This window comes from Haliotis cracherodii, unplaced genomic scaffold, assembly GCF_022045235.1.
Source record: "Haliotis cracherodii isolate W230 unplaced genomic scaffold, xgHalCrac1.p SCAF_10, whole genome shotgun sequence".
Lineage (NCBI taxonomy): Eukaryota > Metazoa > Mollusca > Gastropoda > Lepetellida > Haliotidae > Haliotis > Haliotis cracherodii.
The window spans coordinates 59,314,481-59,330,117 of record NW_027266265.1 but is presented as its reverse complement, the minus strand read 5'-3'; the positions used below and the strand labels follow the sequence as shown (position 1 = coordinate 59,330,117).

At 40.5% G+C, this 15,637-nt stretch overlaps 1 protein-coding gene across 1 annotated transcript; it reads left to right on the top strand.

Moving 5' to 3' along the window:
• Window positions 1-11,636: 11,636 nt before the first annotated feature.
• Window positions 11,637-14,066, top strand: LOC139453944 (uncharacterized protein F54H12.2-like). Its single transcript, XM_071235386.1, has 2 exons — window positions 11,637-12,501; window positions 13,915-14,066. Exons 1-2 carry the CDS (start codon window positions 11,637-11,639, stop codon window positions 14,064-14,066), a joined length of 1,017 nt encoding a protein of 338 aa, XP_071091487.1.
• The last annotated feature ends 1,571 nt before the right edge of the window (window positions 14,067-15,637 follow it).

Below are 15,637 nucleotides of genomic sequence, written 5' to 3'. Positions count from 1 at the left end.
ACTTCATTCCATGGAAAGACACAAAGTCATCGGTTTGATGAAAGATGAAGTGGGTGGCAAAACCATCAGAGAGTTTGTCGTACTTCGTCCCAACAACTATAATTTTATTTTTGACAAAACTCCCGGTGAAAGGGTAGAGAAACGCACTGCTAAAGGTGTGCAGAAAGCTTTTGTCCGAAACCATGTCCGTCACCGGATGTTTAAAGATTGTCTTTTTAAACACCAACAAAACATGGCAACATTTCATCAAATTCGATCCATTCATAACACACTCTTGACAGTCAAAGTGACCAAATTGGGTTTAACTCCTCAAGATGATAAGCGATACTTGCTGGCAGATGGCATCGAATCTCGACCCTATGGATTCAACCCTATTTAGAACTTTGTAACTAACATTCCCCATTCCAAGAAAATATTAAAAAAATGAGATTGTCTAGCAAACAATGACCACATCCACGAAATGATGAAACCTCTGGAGTGTTCCTTGACACGTGAAAGGTAGTAAACACATTTCATTTTTGTTGTTTTTAAAAATACTTTTGGAAAAATATGTTGTGAAATAAATTTTAAAAGACAGTTAGTAACGAAAGCTAGAAAAAAAATTGGCAGAAATAAAATAGGTTTGACATCAACACATAAAAAAATTGGTTTGACATAAAACTGAAAATAGATTTTATCAAATGAAAAAAAACAAACAAATAAAATAAAACACTATAAATATGTTTGAGAGTAACAAAATATGTTTGATAAAAAAAATCAAAACAGGATGAGTGGACAAGCAACTTCCTACCACTACAGGGTGAGAGGGGGAAGAGGAGAACTTATTCAAGATGGGGCACAATCGAGACGATCTCTCCTTGCTGCTTATCTTGCTGGATGTCGATCTCTGGAGAGAACCCTGAGAACTCATCGTCAACGGAATAGCACATCAGTGGATATATTAACAGGACCTTTCACTATTAGCGTCCGGGAAGTGAGTATTCCCGAACCAAATCATAATCTTCGATCAAACAGAGAACAATTTGAAATGGTCCTTGAAAAGCTTTACTTGGACCGCCTATGTGTCAAAGTGAATGAATTGTGCAATAGTAATTGTTATGGGTGTGAGATAAATCACCCATCGCAACGGCATCATCAGTGTTTGATGATGGAGCCGGATGAACGTGTGATGATGTACTTTGACGATGCTTTAGAAGCTGTGTCCCATGGCAACATCCTTGAAGAGGCGAGGACACAAAAGAATTCTTCTGGAGTTGACTTCCTGGACATTCAAAACCTGCCTTATGAGAATGTTGATGACTTGAACAGACATTTTTTAACTTCCAGTAGGAAGGAACGATTGGAGGCCAAATTGATTGAGATCATATGATGAGATCATGAAAGTATTCATTTACGTATCATAAACTGATGAAATAATGCATAGTCAGTGAATTCAATTGATATATTGTAAATAAATAATATGTCTGTTACTCAGTATGAATAAAAGTTAGCATAAAAGAATAATGTGTTCTTTTCATGCGTGTTTGTCTTTCTTTGTTGAATGTATTATGAACAAGAGAAAACAGAATGGTTATCAGAGAGAGAGTTTGAATAGAATTCAACCAATAAATATACTACATAAACACCCACTCAACAACCAATGAAATGTTTTTTTCATGTAGATCCAATCATCAAAGGTTTTCATGAACACGTGATCAACAAACTAACCAACCAACCAATGAATTTGAAATAATAGAATAGTGTCATGCTCGTCATTAGGCTTAAATCACACGCATTTCATCCTGTACCTTCAGAGATTCGAGTTGTGTCAGAAAAAACACGGTTACTGTATCATGGCACCAAGGTTAGTATTCACTCCATTTGGATTTACAATTTACAATTAGCTAATGTCTTTTAAGTTGTTAATCATAGTTTTAGTATTCACTCGACATAGCTATTGCCTTTTAATTTGTTAATGCTGGTATTTGTCACTTTTTGGTTTTTAAAGAAAAAATAAATAAATAAATAACAAAGAGCTGTCACAGAAATTCTAAACTCGGACATTCTATCTTTAAACAGAGTGGGAAGAAAAGACAAATCTACTTTCTATTGCTGGAAGCAGGTCATGAAAATGCCGCACACCCTTAACGAGGCAGTCATTCGTCAATCTCACGAATGGTTTCCAAGTCGAGACGAATGTGTGAAGGATGCCAAGCGCAAGTTTGAAGACAAATTCAACGTCATGAAGCGAGTCATCATCAAGAAATCTCGCTGGGCACTGTCCGCGGACGAGGTCGCTATGGCGGAGAAGATGAAACTCGTGGAAAACCTGTTGACTTTATGCTACTGTATTCAAGTCACCAAGATAATCAAAGGATTGTCTCGTGAACTGTGTTTCGGGTGCATGTTCGATGCGGAAAGTGAACGGGACCACACCTGCGACATGTCTGAACAACAACTGGTGGAGAAATACTTTAACATGACATTATCAGACGTAGACGATGGAGAGGTGCACGGAAGCTTGAGAAAACTGCTGCTAGAGGACCCGAGTTTTCGAGATGTGAGGGACTTTAACTTGGTCCCATATCGATGCAAGGACTATCGTGACTCTCAATTTAAAACGTCTCAATGGAAGGAGGGATTGAAAGAACGCGTCGAGAAAATGTTAAAGTTAGACAAAAGAATGTGAATGTACATTTTTTAGAAAAATAACCTTTTGACAGCTGAATGGTGAGATGTTTTCTCGAGTGTTTTGTTAGTTTGTTTATTTTAATTATGATATTGAAAATAAAAATCAATGTTGAAAATTTGTTTTGTTTTGTATTTCATCTTCAGACACGCATAGATGACAATGATATAAAACGAAACATCATCCATTATATTCTATCATTACACGATGAGCTCGAGAGAGATAACTTCTAACAAAGTACTGGAAGATTATTATTTCACTCCCAGAAATCCGGGCGCGTTTTGGGGTCCGAGTAAACTCAAAAAGGTGTTGAAAGGTCAATTGAAAGTTCCAACGAGGGGTGTCAGACGGTTTGTCAACAATCAAGATGCTTACAGTTTACACAAACCCGTCAGATACCGTTTCAAACGAATGAAAGTCAGAGTGAATTCTATCCACGAAATGTTTGACGTGGATTTGACCGACCTGTCTAGGTTTACGAAGTTAAATGATGGTGTGAGATACTTGCTGGTGGCCATCGACATAGTGAGCCACTTTGCATTCGCCCTTCAGTTAAACGATAAGAAACCAGAAACCGTCTTGAAAGCTTTCAAACAAATTCTCGAGCAGCGATGTCCCGAGAAAGTGAGAGTAGATGGTGGAAGCGAATTTAAGGGCGCGTTCAAGACGTTTTTACAAAAACAAAAGATAAAACTCACCATAGCTCGCAACGAAAACATCAAAAGTAATTACGTGGAACGTTTCAACAGAACACTGAAATCGCTGATCACCAGATACATGACCTACAATAACACCAAACATAATCTGGACGTTCTGGCGGATTTAGTATCCAATTATAATCATACCTTACATTCGTCTCTACCCCGTCTCTCTCCGGCAGATGTCGATAAAACCAACGAAGTTAAAGTGTGGAATCACGTCTATCTGGAACCTCTGAGAAAAGTCAAACCCGTCATCAAGAAATACTTATTTAAATTGGGTGACCTGGTTCGCATCTCATACCTCAGGAATCCTTTCAGCAAGGAACTCGATCTCAAGTGGACGGAAGAACTGTTTAAAGTGGCCCAACTTTACAAGAAACTAACCTTCCCTCAGTACAAGCTGAAAGATTTTCCCGACGAACCACTGGAAGGCAGCTTTTACGCGAGCGAACTGCAGAAGGTCGACAAAGCTGCGGATGTCTTGTGGCAGGTGGAGAAAATTCTGAAGAGAAAAAAAGTGAAAGGGAAAACCTACGCTCTTGTACGTTGGCTCGGCTGGCCTTCGTCTTTTGATTCCTACGTAGAGGAGAGGGAACTGAAAGACCTCTAAAAAAAAAGACACAATGGAAAAGTACATCTTTCTGAAAAGCACAGATTCAAAAACGACAGCCTTTCCGGAGAATTCTCCTTATCACTTCCGCGTCAAATTAAATCAAAGGTTAACCTTCGATGGATTCTGGACGGTGTCTTTGGTGGAGCTCAATTTTGGAAAGCTGAATCTGACAAAATCGCCGGTGGCGACCCCTACGTGGACGTGTTATGCAACTTAGGCGACAGTTCGTTGGTGGGGGAAACTCAACTGGCCTTATTGAGACGCATAGATCTGAGACAGGGACCTACGTACACTTTTGGTACCGAATTTAACATTCGTATCAAAATTGAAAGAAACCGACAATATCGAGTTGTATTTAAAGACAGAAAATACCTCCATGCATTCATTCTTAAGGGAGGAGACCTACGCCACACTTCATTTGAGACGTTATCCTTTCATGGAGTAGTAGTAGTACTCTGACCATGGATTCGTCTTCCCGTCTGCTGTACTTTCCCGACTACGCCAAGTTTAAACATTACTTTGACAAAAAGAGGTCGTCTAGACTAATCAACGGGAAATTACAAATGATGGTGATCCAACCCCATCGACCGACAGCAGCAGCAGCAGCACAAACAGCACAACGGTCAGATGCATCTAAGATGGCCGTTCAAATGACTTCCGAATCCCAGAGCTAGGTTGACAGGGCAGAGGCTCAAGACAAGAGGGTGAAGGCTTTAAAACGAAAGGCAGGAGTCAAATGCGTCACTACGAAGAAAATTCGTCGAACTGACAACATCAACGCCACACCTTCCAAGATGGCGAAAGTGCTCAAGTGTACCCCGGTGAAAGAAGACGATATCTTTAGTTAAAAGTAATCATGGCTCTGTTGAACGATAAAGAATTCGAAGAGCTGGTGCCAGAAACTTTGAACCTCTTCACTCTACCCCCTTATCAGACTAGCGTTCAGAAACATTACTTCGTCAACGTGCGCCCTTTGAGTCAAATCAACGATTCCACGCCTTTGGAATTTCACGTGTCCAATTCCGGAGGCGACTACGTCGATCTGAAGCGCACCCGTCTGCACCTCAAAGTCAAAGTCACTCAAACGGACGGTACAGCTTTTAGTCTGTCAGCCGGGCACCCATATTTGACTAATCGGTACCATTCAAGGGGGCAAATTCTAACCTTGTTTTTTCAAAAGGGAAATATCCCTGCTTCATAAAAATGCATGATAGCAGTCTGTAACTGGTAGCTTTATATATAAAATATGTCCACGAGTACGTCCACCATTTTGAGACAAACTAAAATCTTGTCATTCCATGAAACGATGCTCTCTTTCAACAAACAATTCAAGGACAGTTTAACTTGTGAAAAGAAATATCTGTAATATCTTTTCATTGCATAATATTACACAATTGATTCATTCTTTGCACTCACAACGTTATTGGACATTGAAAAGTCCTCTTGTGGTTGATAACCTCTAACCACCCTAAAAGTCGACTTCATCAAATTCATCCTCAGATGAAACATCAGTTCCTGTGTCAACCTCATCCTCTTGATTTTCACACATTTTCAGTTTACACATGCTAGAGCACTTCATTCTGTTGACCATGCATGGACATGATGGTAGCTTGCATGATCGTGAGCATTTGCATGCAAGAAATTCAAGTACTGCTTCTGGTGCTGGTGCACCGTCCATCCAATCAATGACAAGCTTTTCTCCTCCCTCAGGTGCACACTCAATTCTCCAGCCAAAGCCATCAGGACTAGGCACCTCTGGTTTCTGCTGCAGGCTCCTCTTCCAAACTGCTGCTTGGTAGTTTGCCCTCTCTGCATGTTTGTGAAGAGCATCCTTACATGGTGGCATCTGGTGTGACTCAATTGCACCTTTCTTGCTGTAGAATAGGTGATAACGGAAGTCGTTAACTCTCATTGATGGCATTCGAGATCCATATAGCTGGCAGGTGTACGTTTCCAACTTGGAAAAGAGTGTTGATGACAGTGTCCATTCCTGACCAAGTTCTTTAAATACATCCTGTGCAGCTTTGTCATTCTCTAATGTTCTTAGTGCACGAATCTTCCCACGACCAGCAAAAGCACTGACAGAATCACAACCTGTGAAGGCATGAAGCCCAAGTATTCCTTTACACACATCCATACCAACAGCTCTTGCAACTTTTCCAACATCAGTGAACCTTGTTCTGGTGATATTGCCACATTTCTGGTAAAGTGGAACATGTATGGAGTCACTGAAGGCAAGGCACAGAAGAAATACATCAGTGTCTTCTGAGGCAATAACAACTGCAGAAGTATGATTGTCAGCAGCATGGGCAGCGTGGAGTAGTAGTCTGGTATCAGCCTCCTCATGACTGGACTCCAGCTCTAGTACCTCTTGTGTGTCGTCTTTTGTGATTCTATAGCATTTCTCTTCATTTGTCACAAACAATTCCTTCTCTGCTAATAGTTCACGTGAGGTTGGATGTTTCCATTCAGTGACGAGGAACTCAATCAGTGAGGTCTTATTGTCAGTACTTGACAAGAAGTTTCTCCATTGACGAACAACGTGTGCAGATGCTATGTTCTTGTACTGGACACCATTGTCTTGACAGCGATTCAGTCTCTCTGCCTCCTTGATACTGTGATGCTGATAAACATCAAATACTATGTCAATCCGTGAACTATGGGCTCCTTCTCTGAGGGCTGATGACAGAATCAAAGTTGCGACTTGACCAAATGTTTTCTGATCTCCCTTCATTTTTTTAACAAGGGCCAAGCCATCAATTATTGTTGTAGATGGCTGTGGAATGTTTTCAGCTACAGATGCTCTCTTCTGCAACTCTCGTGCCAGTACTGCTTTGTTGGTTTTCCTTGGTTTACCATCAGGTGTTGAGACCGACCATGGCAGTGGTCCAAGGGGATAGCAAAGAACAGTTTTCATCTGCAGCTCTTTTCTGGCCTGTGCAATCAGAATCATCTGTGCAAAAAGTTTTCTTTCTGCCACGAGGATGATATCTTTCCCACATGAGTTTACTTTGGTTTTCTTCTTTGACATGTTGGTGAAGGTTTGTAGCTTGTGTTGTGGCAATTTGTCATGAAATTTGATTGTTGGTGATTCATTGTCCAATCGTTCTTCTCTAAATCTTTTATAGGCATTCTCACCCACTTTCTCTGCCCTAAGGAGGTCATTGGCAATTTCTGTAGTAGCAGCTGTTGCAGTGGACAGGCTCACTATTTCCTGATATCCATCAAAAGGATTAATCCAATTCTCAATGGTATCAACAACTGTTTTCACTGCTTGTTCATCTTTCAGCATTCTTGGTGACTGGAGTTCTGCATGATGCAGATCACATCTGTTTAGTCCCAACATGTCTCTGAACTGACGAAGGAATGCACTCCGGTATTCAGCAGTTAAGTAGAATCTTGTTACAGCCCCTGCTTTCAAACTGTATTTCCTGATTCCTCCTGGCACTTTGGTGTCCTTGCTCACGGTCTCTTCAGTGGCTTGGTCGACTGGAATTTTGCCGAAAGGATTATCTTGACTGAGTTGCACAGAGAACCTCCCATGCTGAAATTGTTCATATACATCAGGATGTTGTGTTGGTAGCATTGTCATAGACAGGCAAATATCTTGCATAGTTCACTTTGTCATAGGCAAAACACCAGGGAATCATAGCACGCACTGCTGCAAAGTGAAGTTCCCAGTTTCCTTCACGTGACGCCCTTATCAGTCCCAGCAGTATTTTCTGCACCATGTCAATGTAAGACATCCAGTAAGAAGAGAGCGGTCCATTGTCATTCCTCAGAAAATCCAGGTAAGATTGGAAGGCTTTGACTGTAGCTATGAAAGAAGTGTTTTCCAAGACTTCATCAAACTGTTTCTGGCAGACATTGTCTTGAAGTTCAGTTATCAGTTCCTGTGTTTCTTCAAGGTTACACACTTCTCCAGCTTGAGTTTCTCTGAGCCAGGGTACAAAACCTTTCCAAGCAATCCTCATCATTGCTTCAAGCACATACTTGTGAACACGAACTGCTCGGTTGTACTGTCATCCTTCCATTACAGCCCCAAGAGAACCTTCTGCAACAATACCCGACTCTATGCAAAGATCTCTCAAGCCTGCATCCTGAAAGCGTTTCCCTAAAATGCTCAGTACATTGCAAATAGTGTGAAATGTGCCAAGTCGAAGGATGATACCAGGATAATGGTCCTTGCGCTTCCAGATAACTTCAGCAACTTTTGCAAACATTGCTTGGTCAAAGACTATTACCACCTTTTTAAGATGTAAGTTCCCCATGATATTCTTCGCCTGGTTTAAGATTTCAAAGCATGTTGCTAGGCTTGTTGCAGGAGCGTTGATTGTTGGAAGGTAGCCTATGTTGTCTTGGCAGACATCAAGATCTTGGCGGACTGAAATGTTAAACCCTGTCCAGCTACCAATGGTTTGCTGTGGTGAATCTGTTTGCCGAGTGAGGAACCATAAGACATCTTTTCTCAATGCCTGATGCAATGTGTCATCTCTGTTACTGTCAGTAGTGGTCAGCTGCCCAGGTCCACATCTTTCCCCGGTATTACCGGTATATACTGGCAGTGCAAACTCTCCATCAGGAATGCTTCTCTGTTTCTTTTTTTCTACTATTGGTAGCTGAGGTTTCTCTTCATGTGGTCCGTGCATTCTTGGCTGAACGATAATGCCATTAACCCTATGACTTGTGCCTTCCCCTGTCAATGTCTCTTCTAGGATGTCAATATTATCCCACGCCATGGTTGTGAATACATGGGGCTGAGCAGTACTTGGAAGCACAACATCACCATCTACAGAAGATGCCATTTTCTGTAGGCAGAGTGCAGTCTCGTTTTCCTCAAGCTGTGAGTAAGATACCCCATGGCCGAATCTATTTAGTGCTTGAATCAGTTCAGCATTTCCAGTGAGATTCTTGACAACAGCTGGCAAAAGGATGTGTTTTGGTGGTTTCTGCTTGCCACAGCTCACAGCATAGAGGAGGTCCTGTCCAAATGAGTTGACAAGCCAGGTTACCCTCTCTGACGGTTGCTTTGGTGAAATGTCACCAGTTAGTAGCCCCAAAAGAAATTGTTTCAGTGACAAAGGCAGTTTTATTGCAGCTATGTTAAGTGATTCTGGTAAGTGCGGCCATTCCAAAACATCATCTTGCTCCTTGATCCTTGAGCGCAGCAATATGGCAGCAGAGGTTATAACCCCCTTGTCTTCTGATGACTGACACTGCTTGGAATGAATATCATCTGTAAGTTTTATATTCTCCTTGGAAAGTTCATAGATACTCAGGTTGTCTGGTATAACAAGAAGTTTGCCTTTATCATCTGGAAATATGTGAATTGCTTGACAGAACTCAGCTTCAAGTTTTCTCCGAATGTGCTTCTTTGTAGATTCCCTGATGTTACTTATTCCAGCCATCTTCATGTGATCCACCAGGACTGTTGTGAGGTCTACCATTTTAACAGTCTTTGGAATTGAAAACAGGGTGTTTCTGATATAGCTAAACAGATGAAAATATGCATCAGCTTCTGCTTCCTGGTACTGGATGTCATGTTCATCAACTTCTGGAATAGAACAGGGAGTGCAGTCAGGTGCCCTTGTGTATTTTTTATAACATGAGCGATGGTAGTGGGCCTCTGCTGCAACAATATCACGTGCTACAAAACTTAGTACTGCTACATCTTGTTTTTTTATGGCCATGTCCCGTACTCTCCTATCTGCAGGGAGATCAACACACTGTATAAGGAGTTCTCGACTTTTCTGGCCCTTCTTATACTTAACCTTACGGCAAAATAAGCATTGCTTTTCATAAACCCTTGATGAAGTTGGTGATTGCCTGTTCGATCTCCGGTTTTCAACACAAGCATGGCTACCTTCTTCTGTTTTGCTTGACTGTAGTGACTGTAATTCCCGTTTTATTGTAAATCTACAACGACATTTCCGATGGTAGAAAATGTTTGGTATCTCAGATGTACTCTTTGCAAACTCCAGAAGTGGTTTGTGATTTCGTATTTGTGCTGCTTTCAGCAGAGCTTCCCACGATTCAAAGCTATTAGGTTGAACCAAGTGGCTTTCCATATCTTCACCTTCATAGTGAATGATGCAGGATGTACTACTCCTGGGCTTTTTGCATGGCGGTTCATCGGTGACAATGTCTTCCATATTGCAGTCACTACAGCTATCAGCACTTGTCCCATCTCCATATTTGTCCATTAGAAGTAGTAGTAATACAAATGGCAACTTGGTGTTTAATTCATGGTTGAAGAATGAATTTGTAATCTGTAAGATAATGAAACAAAACATTACAAAATATGTTTAATGTATACTGTATAATTGTGAATAGATCATGTGTTTAGTATGAATGAGTAATAATTTTAAATAAATTTAACATGTAAGGATACTAGTATGTGAACTGAAACAATCTTCATTATTTGCTTTTTTTTTTTGTAGATTTTCTGTTTCTTAATTCAAAAGTAGGCATCATTCATTTTTAGGTATGAGAATAAGAAATTTTAATTTTCTCATTTTGGGAATTTTATCATATCATAAAAGAAATAATCAAGTACATTCAAATTAACATGTGTTTTAATATTTTACATCTAAGGATACTTGTATGTGAATTGAAACAATCTTCATTAATTGCAGTTGTTATCTGTAGATTTTCTATTTATCAATTTCTAAATTCAAAAGTAGGCATCTTTCATTTTTAGGTATGAGAATGAGAAAATTTAACTTTCTCATTTTGGGAATTTTATCATCATATCATATAAAAATATAATCAATTACATTCAAATTAACATGTGTTTTAACATTTTATTGGTAAATGTAATAATTATGCAGAAAAAAAAAAAAAATCCAACAATAGTTCAAATAAAGGTTAAAATAAGATAGTAATGATAATTAGTTGTAAGTAAGTGCTATGTACCATTACATCATTATTACATCATCATTACATCATCATTACCAAATTCAGAGATGCTATTGATGCCATTAACTTTTTTATTGAATTGTTTCATAACATTAGATAAGAGTCAACACTTCTACAGTGTACCCTACAACTTTGATGAAATAAAAATTACAATTTTATGACATGTTGACAGACAGTCATTGATAAAAAAAACGTTTGGCACCACTTGGTGCCATATACTTATATACTGTGTCTGAAAAGCAGTTTTTGGCTCCCTTTTTTATTGGTAAGATGTATAGTAGTATATGCAACAGCCAAAACAGCAACTTACCCCTGATAGATTGAAATATGATCACTTATGTTCATTAATTACTGTTGCTATGGTCAAATCACCAAGACAGGAAGTAAACAAAGAAGTGAATTATATACTACTCACCGGACAACATATTGTACTGGCCATTCTTCTGTGCCAACTTTGGAGACCTTCAAAAGAACTTTAAAAAAACATGCAAAGCTACTCGATTTCAAATGCTATCATATTTATTCTACATATAGATAGCATTACCTTCAAATTTAAACCGGTAACAATTTGCCCCCTTTTTGGTACCGAAATTTTGCCGGGCTGATAGACTATTTGGCAGAAGATGAAAATGTGGCCCCCGTGAATCTGTTTTTGCAGTCGCTTTTTTATCAAGTGACGGTCTACCTGCAGAATCAGCTGGTGTCTTCCACCAACAACCATTACGCTTACAAAAGTATGATGAAGACCCTGTTGGAGTATGGACACGAGGCCATGAGCACTCAGTTGACCACGCAGCTGTTCTACAAGGACGTAGCCGAACAAAACTCTGACCTGGAGAGCAGCAACGTCACCGGATCTATCAACGGCGGAATGTCGTCGAGAGCCTCCTACATAGCGGACAGCAAAGTACTGACCATGTCGGGACCCATCTACGAAGTTAACTGGTACCTGCTGAACGAGGTAGACCTGACATTGAAGATGTACAGATCGGATCCTAAATTCTGCTTGATGAGCAACGTGACCGAGCACGAATTCAAAGTTCAGATCTTGGCTCACAACGAACTCTTCGTAAAGTCCAACGCCCTCTACCCGTACACCAAAACTAAGGTCAAGGTCACCAGCATCCCCACCAGCCAGCAGACGCACTCCATCGACAACGTGTCCAACCCGGTGGCCAACAGATACATCGTGGGACTGGTGGAGAGCGCCAGTTTGAACGGGTCGTATAGCGGAAACCCCTTTAATTTCAAGTCCTCCATGCTTAAAAAAGTGACCCTGTACGTCGACGGCGTCAGTGTGCCGAGTCAACCCACGGAGGCGGACGATGTCGAGTCTTACGTCAACATGCTCGACGGCATGGATCTCTGGAAGAAGGACAAAGGAAACGCCATCACCAGAAGCGACTTTCTCTTGGGGAGCGCCTTGTTCGTCTTCGACCTGGACAAGATGTGCGAAGATTCGGAGTACCTGAACCTGGTGAAATCGGGCACCGTCAGACTGGAACTGGAATTTAAATCGGCACTGATCAATCCTCTCAGTTGCGTCGTCTTGACTCAGAGGAATTCCCTCATCGAAATCGACCAAGCAACGTGTTCGTCAAGTAAGCGAGGCGATGAAGGCGTCTCAGTTGATGTGCACCATACAGTGCGACTCGAGCTTACAGAGACACGTGTTAGGCGTTTATGCAAAAGATACTTTACCCGTCCTCTCCCCTTCTTTGCTGAAAAAGGGAGTCGGTCTCATCGTCAATACAGATGTTAGACAAAACAGAGGTCGCCACTGGATTGCTATGTATCTCCGAGGAAACAACAGAGCAGACCTGTTTGACAGTTTGGCAGAACCGGTTGACGTTGTATTCGATCGTTATTTAAAGTCCTACGTCGGTTCTTACACTCGCAATATTCAACAGTTACAATCTACAGATTCCAAGGGGTGTGGGTTTTACTGCTTGTATTTTTTACTGTGTATATTTAAAAATCATTTAAGATTGAACCAGATTGTCCATCAGTTTGATGTCAATGAATTACAATGGAAAGACGCCTTTGTCAATAGCTTCATTTGTAACTACTTCAAATACTGCACTCATGTGAGCACTCCTTGTATTGATTTTTAAAAAAATATTACTGTGCTTGTAAAAAAAATTTAAAAAATAAAAAGTAGTTCAAATCCAATCATATCTATGTTGTGTATAAATAACTTTGACCGGTAGTCATTCAGATCAGTTCTGAGGTCGACAGCGGTAGAGATAACATGGAAGAAAAGAAGTGTCTGATACCTTTTCAAACACCAGCTACCATATCAGTGTTAGGTGGAACTTCGAGCGGAAAAATGTTTGGACTGCGCCAAAGCAGACCTCTGTACTGAAGTGTATGGACAAAAGTTTAGTGACAGACTAAAGACTTTTGACAAGTGGCCACTGCAGATGAAGCAGTCACCAACATCCATGGCTAAGGCCGGATTTATATACACTGGGCAATCTGATAAAGCCTACTGTTTCAAGTGCAAGCTACGCATTCATCGTTGGATACCAGAAGATGATCCGATGACCGAACATCTCCGACTCTCTCCTCACTGTAGCTATAACCACATGGTGGACGAGCCCCAAAGTCAACAAGAAAGGTTAGACCAAACAAAAATGCTATAAAACGACATCGGTCTACGCACTCTGGAACATTTGTGAGCGACCATCTCAACATGAGTGAGCTACTAGAAAAACACGTGACTTTTCTTCTGATGTTGAACCAAGCTAATGCTGGACAAAGAAAAGCTTTGTTGAAACACGCGTCGGGCGACCAGTTTATGGCAGTGATAATTGTGATATTTAACATTCTGAGAGGAAACATACACTTACCGGGTGAGGATAAAATACGACTGTCGCGACACAAGAAGTACATTCGTATCTTGGCCAGCAAGACGATCGGCCGACGCGTCAAACGGGAGTTGTTAATCACGCATCATTCGATTCTACCCATTTGCATAAGATCCTATCGATCCTACCTCTCAACCCTTCGAGATGAGCAAGCCGATGATTCTTCTGACAAGGGATACCTACCAGAGACTAATGTCCGAACAGGAAGAACAGAAGAAGAAGAAGAAGATGATGACAGCCAATCGGATAGCGAATCAAAATCATCGGACACCAGCACCTCCTCAGACAGCGAATGAATCGGAGGACGACAACACATCGACAAGGGATGGTCGAGATGAAAACCAACCTGTAAACAACAATGACTTTTTGTTGCGAGTTCCCGATCATCTTCTCAAAAACATTATTTCTAAAAGAACTATAGGAAAACTAATGTCTTTGTTTCTATTTCTCAAACATAAAATTGTCACGGGTCACTTAACAGTGACGGGTAATCTGGAAATTGTGTTGCCAAACGGAAACGTGTTAAAAGATTCAAACCTCACGAAGCTGATTCGTTATTACACTCTAGACCCTTCTTCCAAGTCAAAAAGACCAACGGCTTACACGGAGTTTCGCAAATTGCTACTCAGTTTAGGTGTACGGAAGAAGCATCTTGTGAGGAGAAATCACCATAGAAACCCAGAAAACAAGCGTGTGAAAAGACTGTACATAAAACGCAATCTGTGCTTGGCGTGCCCGGAGGAGACTTTAGAAAATTGGAATCTTTGTAAAACTGTTTACGGTTAAATATAATTGTTTAATCACGTTTGTATTCATGCATCGAAGAAAAATTCTTGATGCGAATGTATTGCCATTTTGTTTTGTTTTTTAACATATACCAAAACCTGATACAAAACAGTCGATAAAAACCTTGTGATATTCGCTGCAAGAGGTTGTGAGTTAAAGGTGATGAACACTTCGATGTGACATGGTGAAATAACAGAAAAAATATACAATAAGTGGTATCAATAAACTCTTGATTTGGTAAAATACAATGTATGTCACTTAGCATGGATTATTTAACTTTTCCAACTCGCAGACGAACTCGCATTAGTATTTTCGTTCAAAATCAAAATGGATGTATTTAATAAATCCCAAATAGTATGTACGGATGTTAATCAGGTGCTATTCGATAACTAAACTACGGAAAGGTACATATGAAAATCATGCACACGTTGCTGAGATGATCTTCTGACTTCTACATCTATTTTGGAAGATATTAGACATAAACGTAACAATTAATGAAAATTATTCTTATAACTGCAAAGGAATACGAATATATACACTAGCTCATACTGTAAGTATGGTCAAGAGTCAAATGCATTCGGGCAGTGTTTGAAGTAAAATGCTCGAATTCCAACTCGTGAAATAGTCGTTCACTGGTTTCTCCAGTAATTACAAATACTCTGAATGAAGCATAATAGACACATACTTGGGAAGACATCCTCTCTCCGAATCTAATTTCTCGTGCAAAACGCTGTATTCCCCCCACCAAATATCATGTTTCCCACTTGATATTGTTATAACGCACAGAGGCGAGGTTTCCAGCAAACACCCCTGAAATTAATGCTAGGCCTCTTATAGTGAGGGTAATACGGCCTTTGTTTACTCGGTTGTACGGCTCCACGTGCTCTCATCGAAGCCCAACGGAGAGCTAGCGATACGGTCGCTTTGGTGTATAAATAGATATATATTGTCATGCAACTCACTGTCGCAGGTGCAGTGGCATATCTATATAATTATGCAAAACAATATGTAAAGCGCACCCTCCGATTAGTTGCATTAGTCCGTTCTGTACTGATTTCTGATGCCTGTAAGAAGCGGTGTT

What these genes read in the sequence shown, in the direction of transcription:
- LOC139453944 (XM_071235386.1), top strand. Translation starts at nt 11,637, where the DNA reads ATGATGAAGACCCTGTTGGAGTATGGACACGAGGCCATGAGCACTCAG. An exon ending in CCAAGCAACGTGTTCGTCAA is followed by an intron (nt 12,502 to 13,914) that starts GTAAGCGAGGCG and finishes CAACCCTTCGAG; the next exon opens with ATGAGCAAGCCGATGATTCT.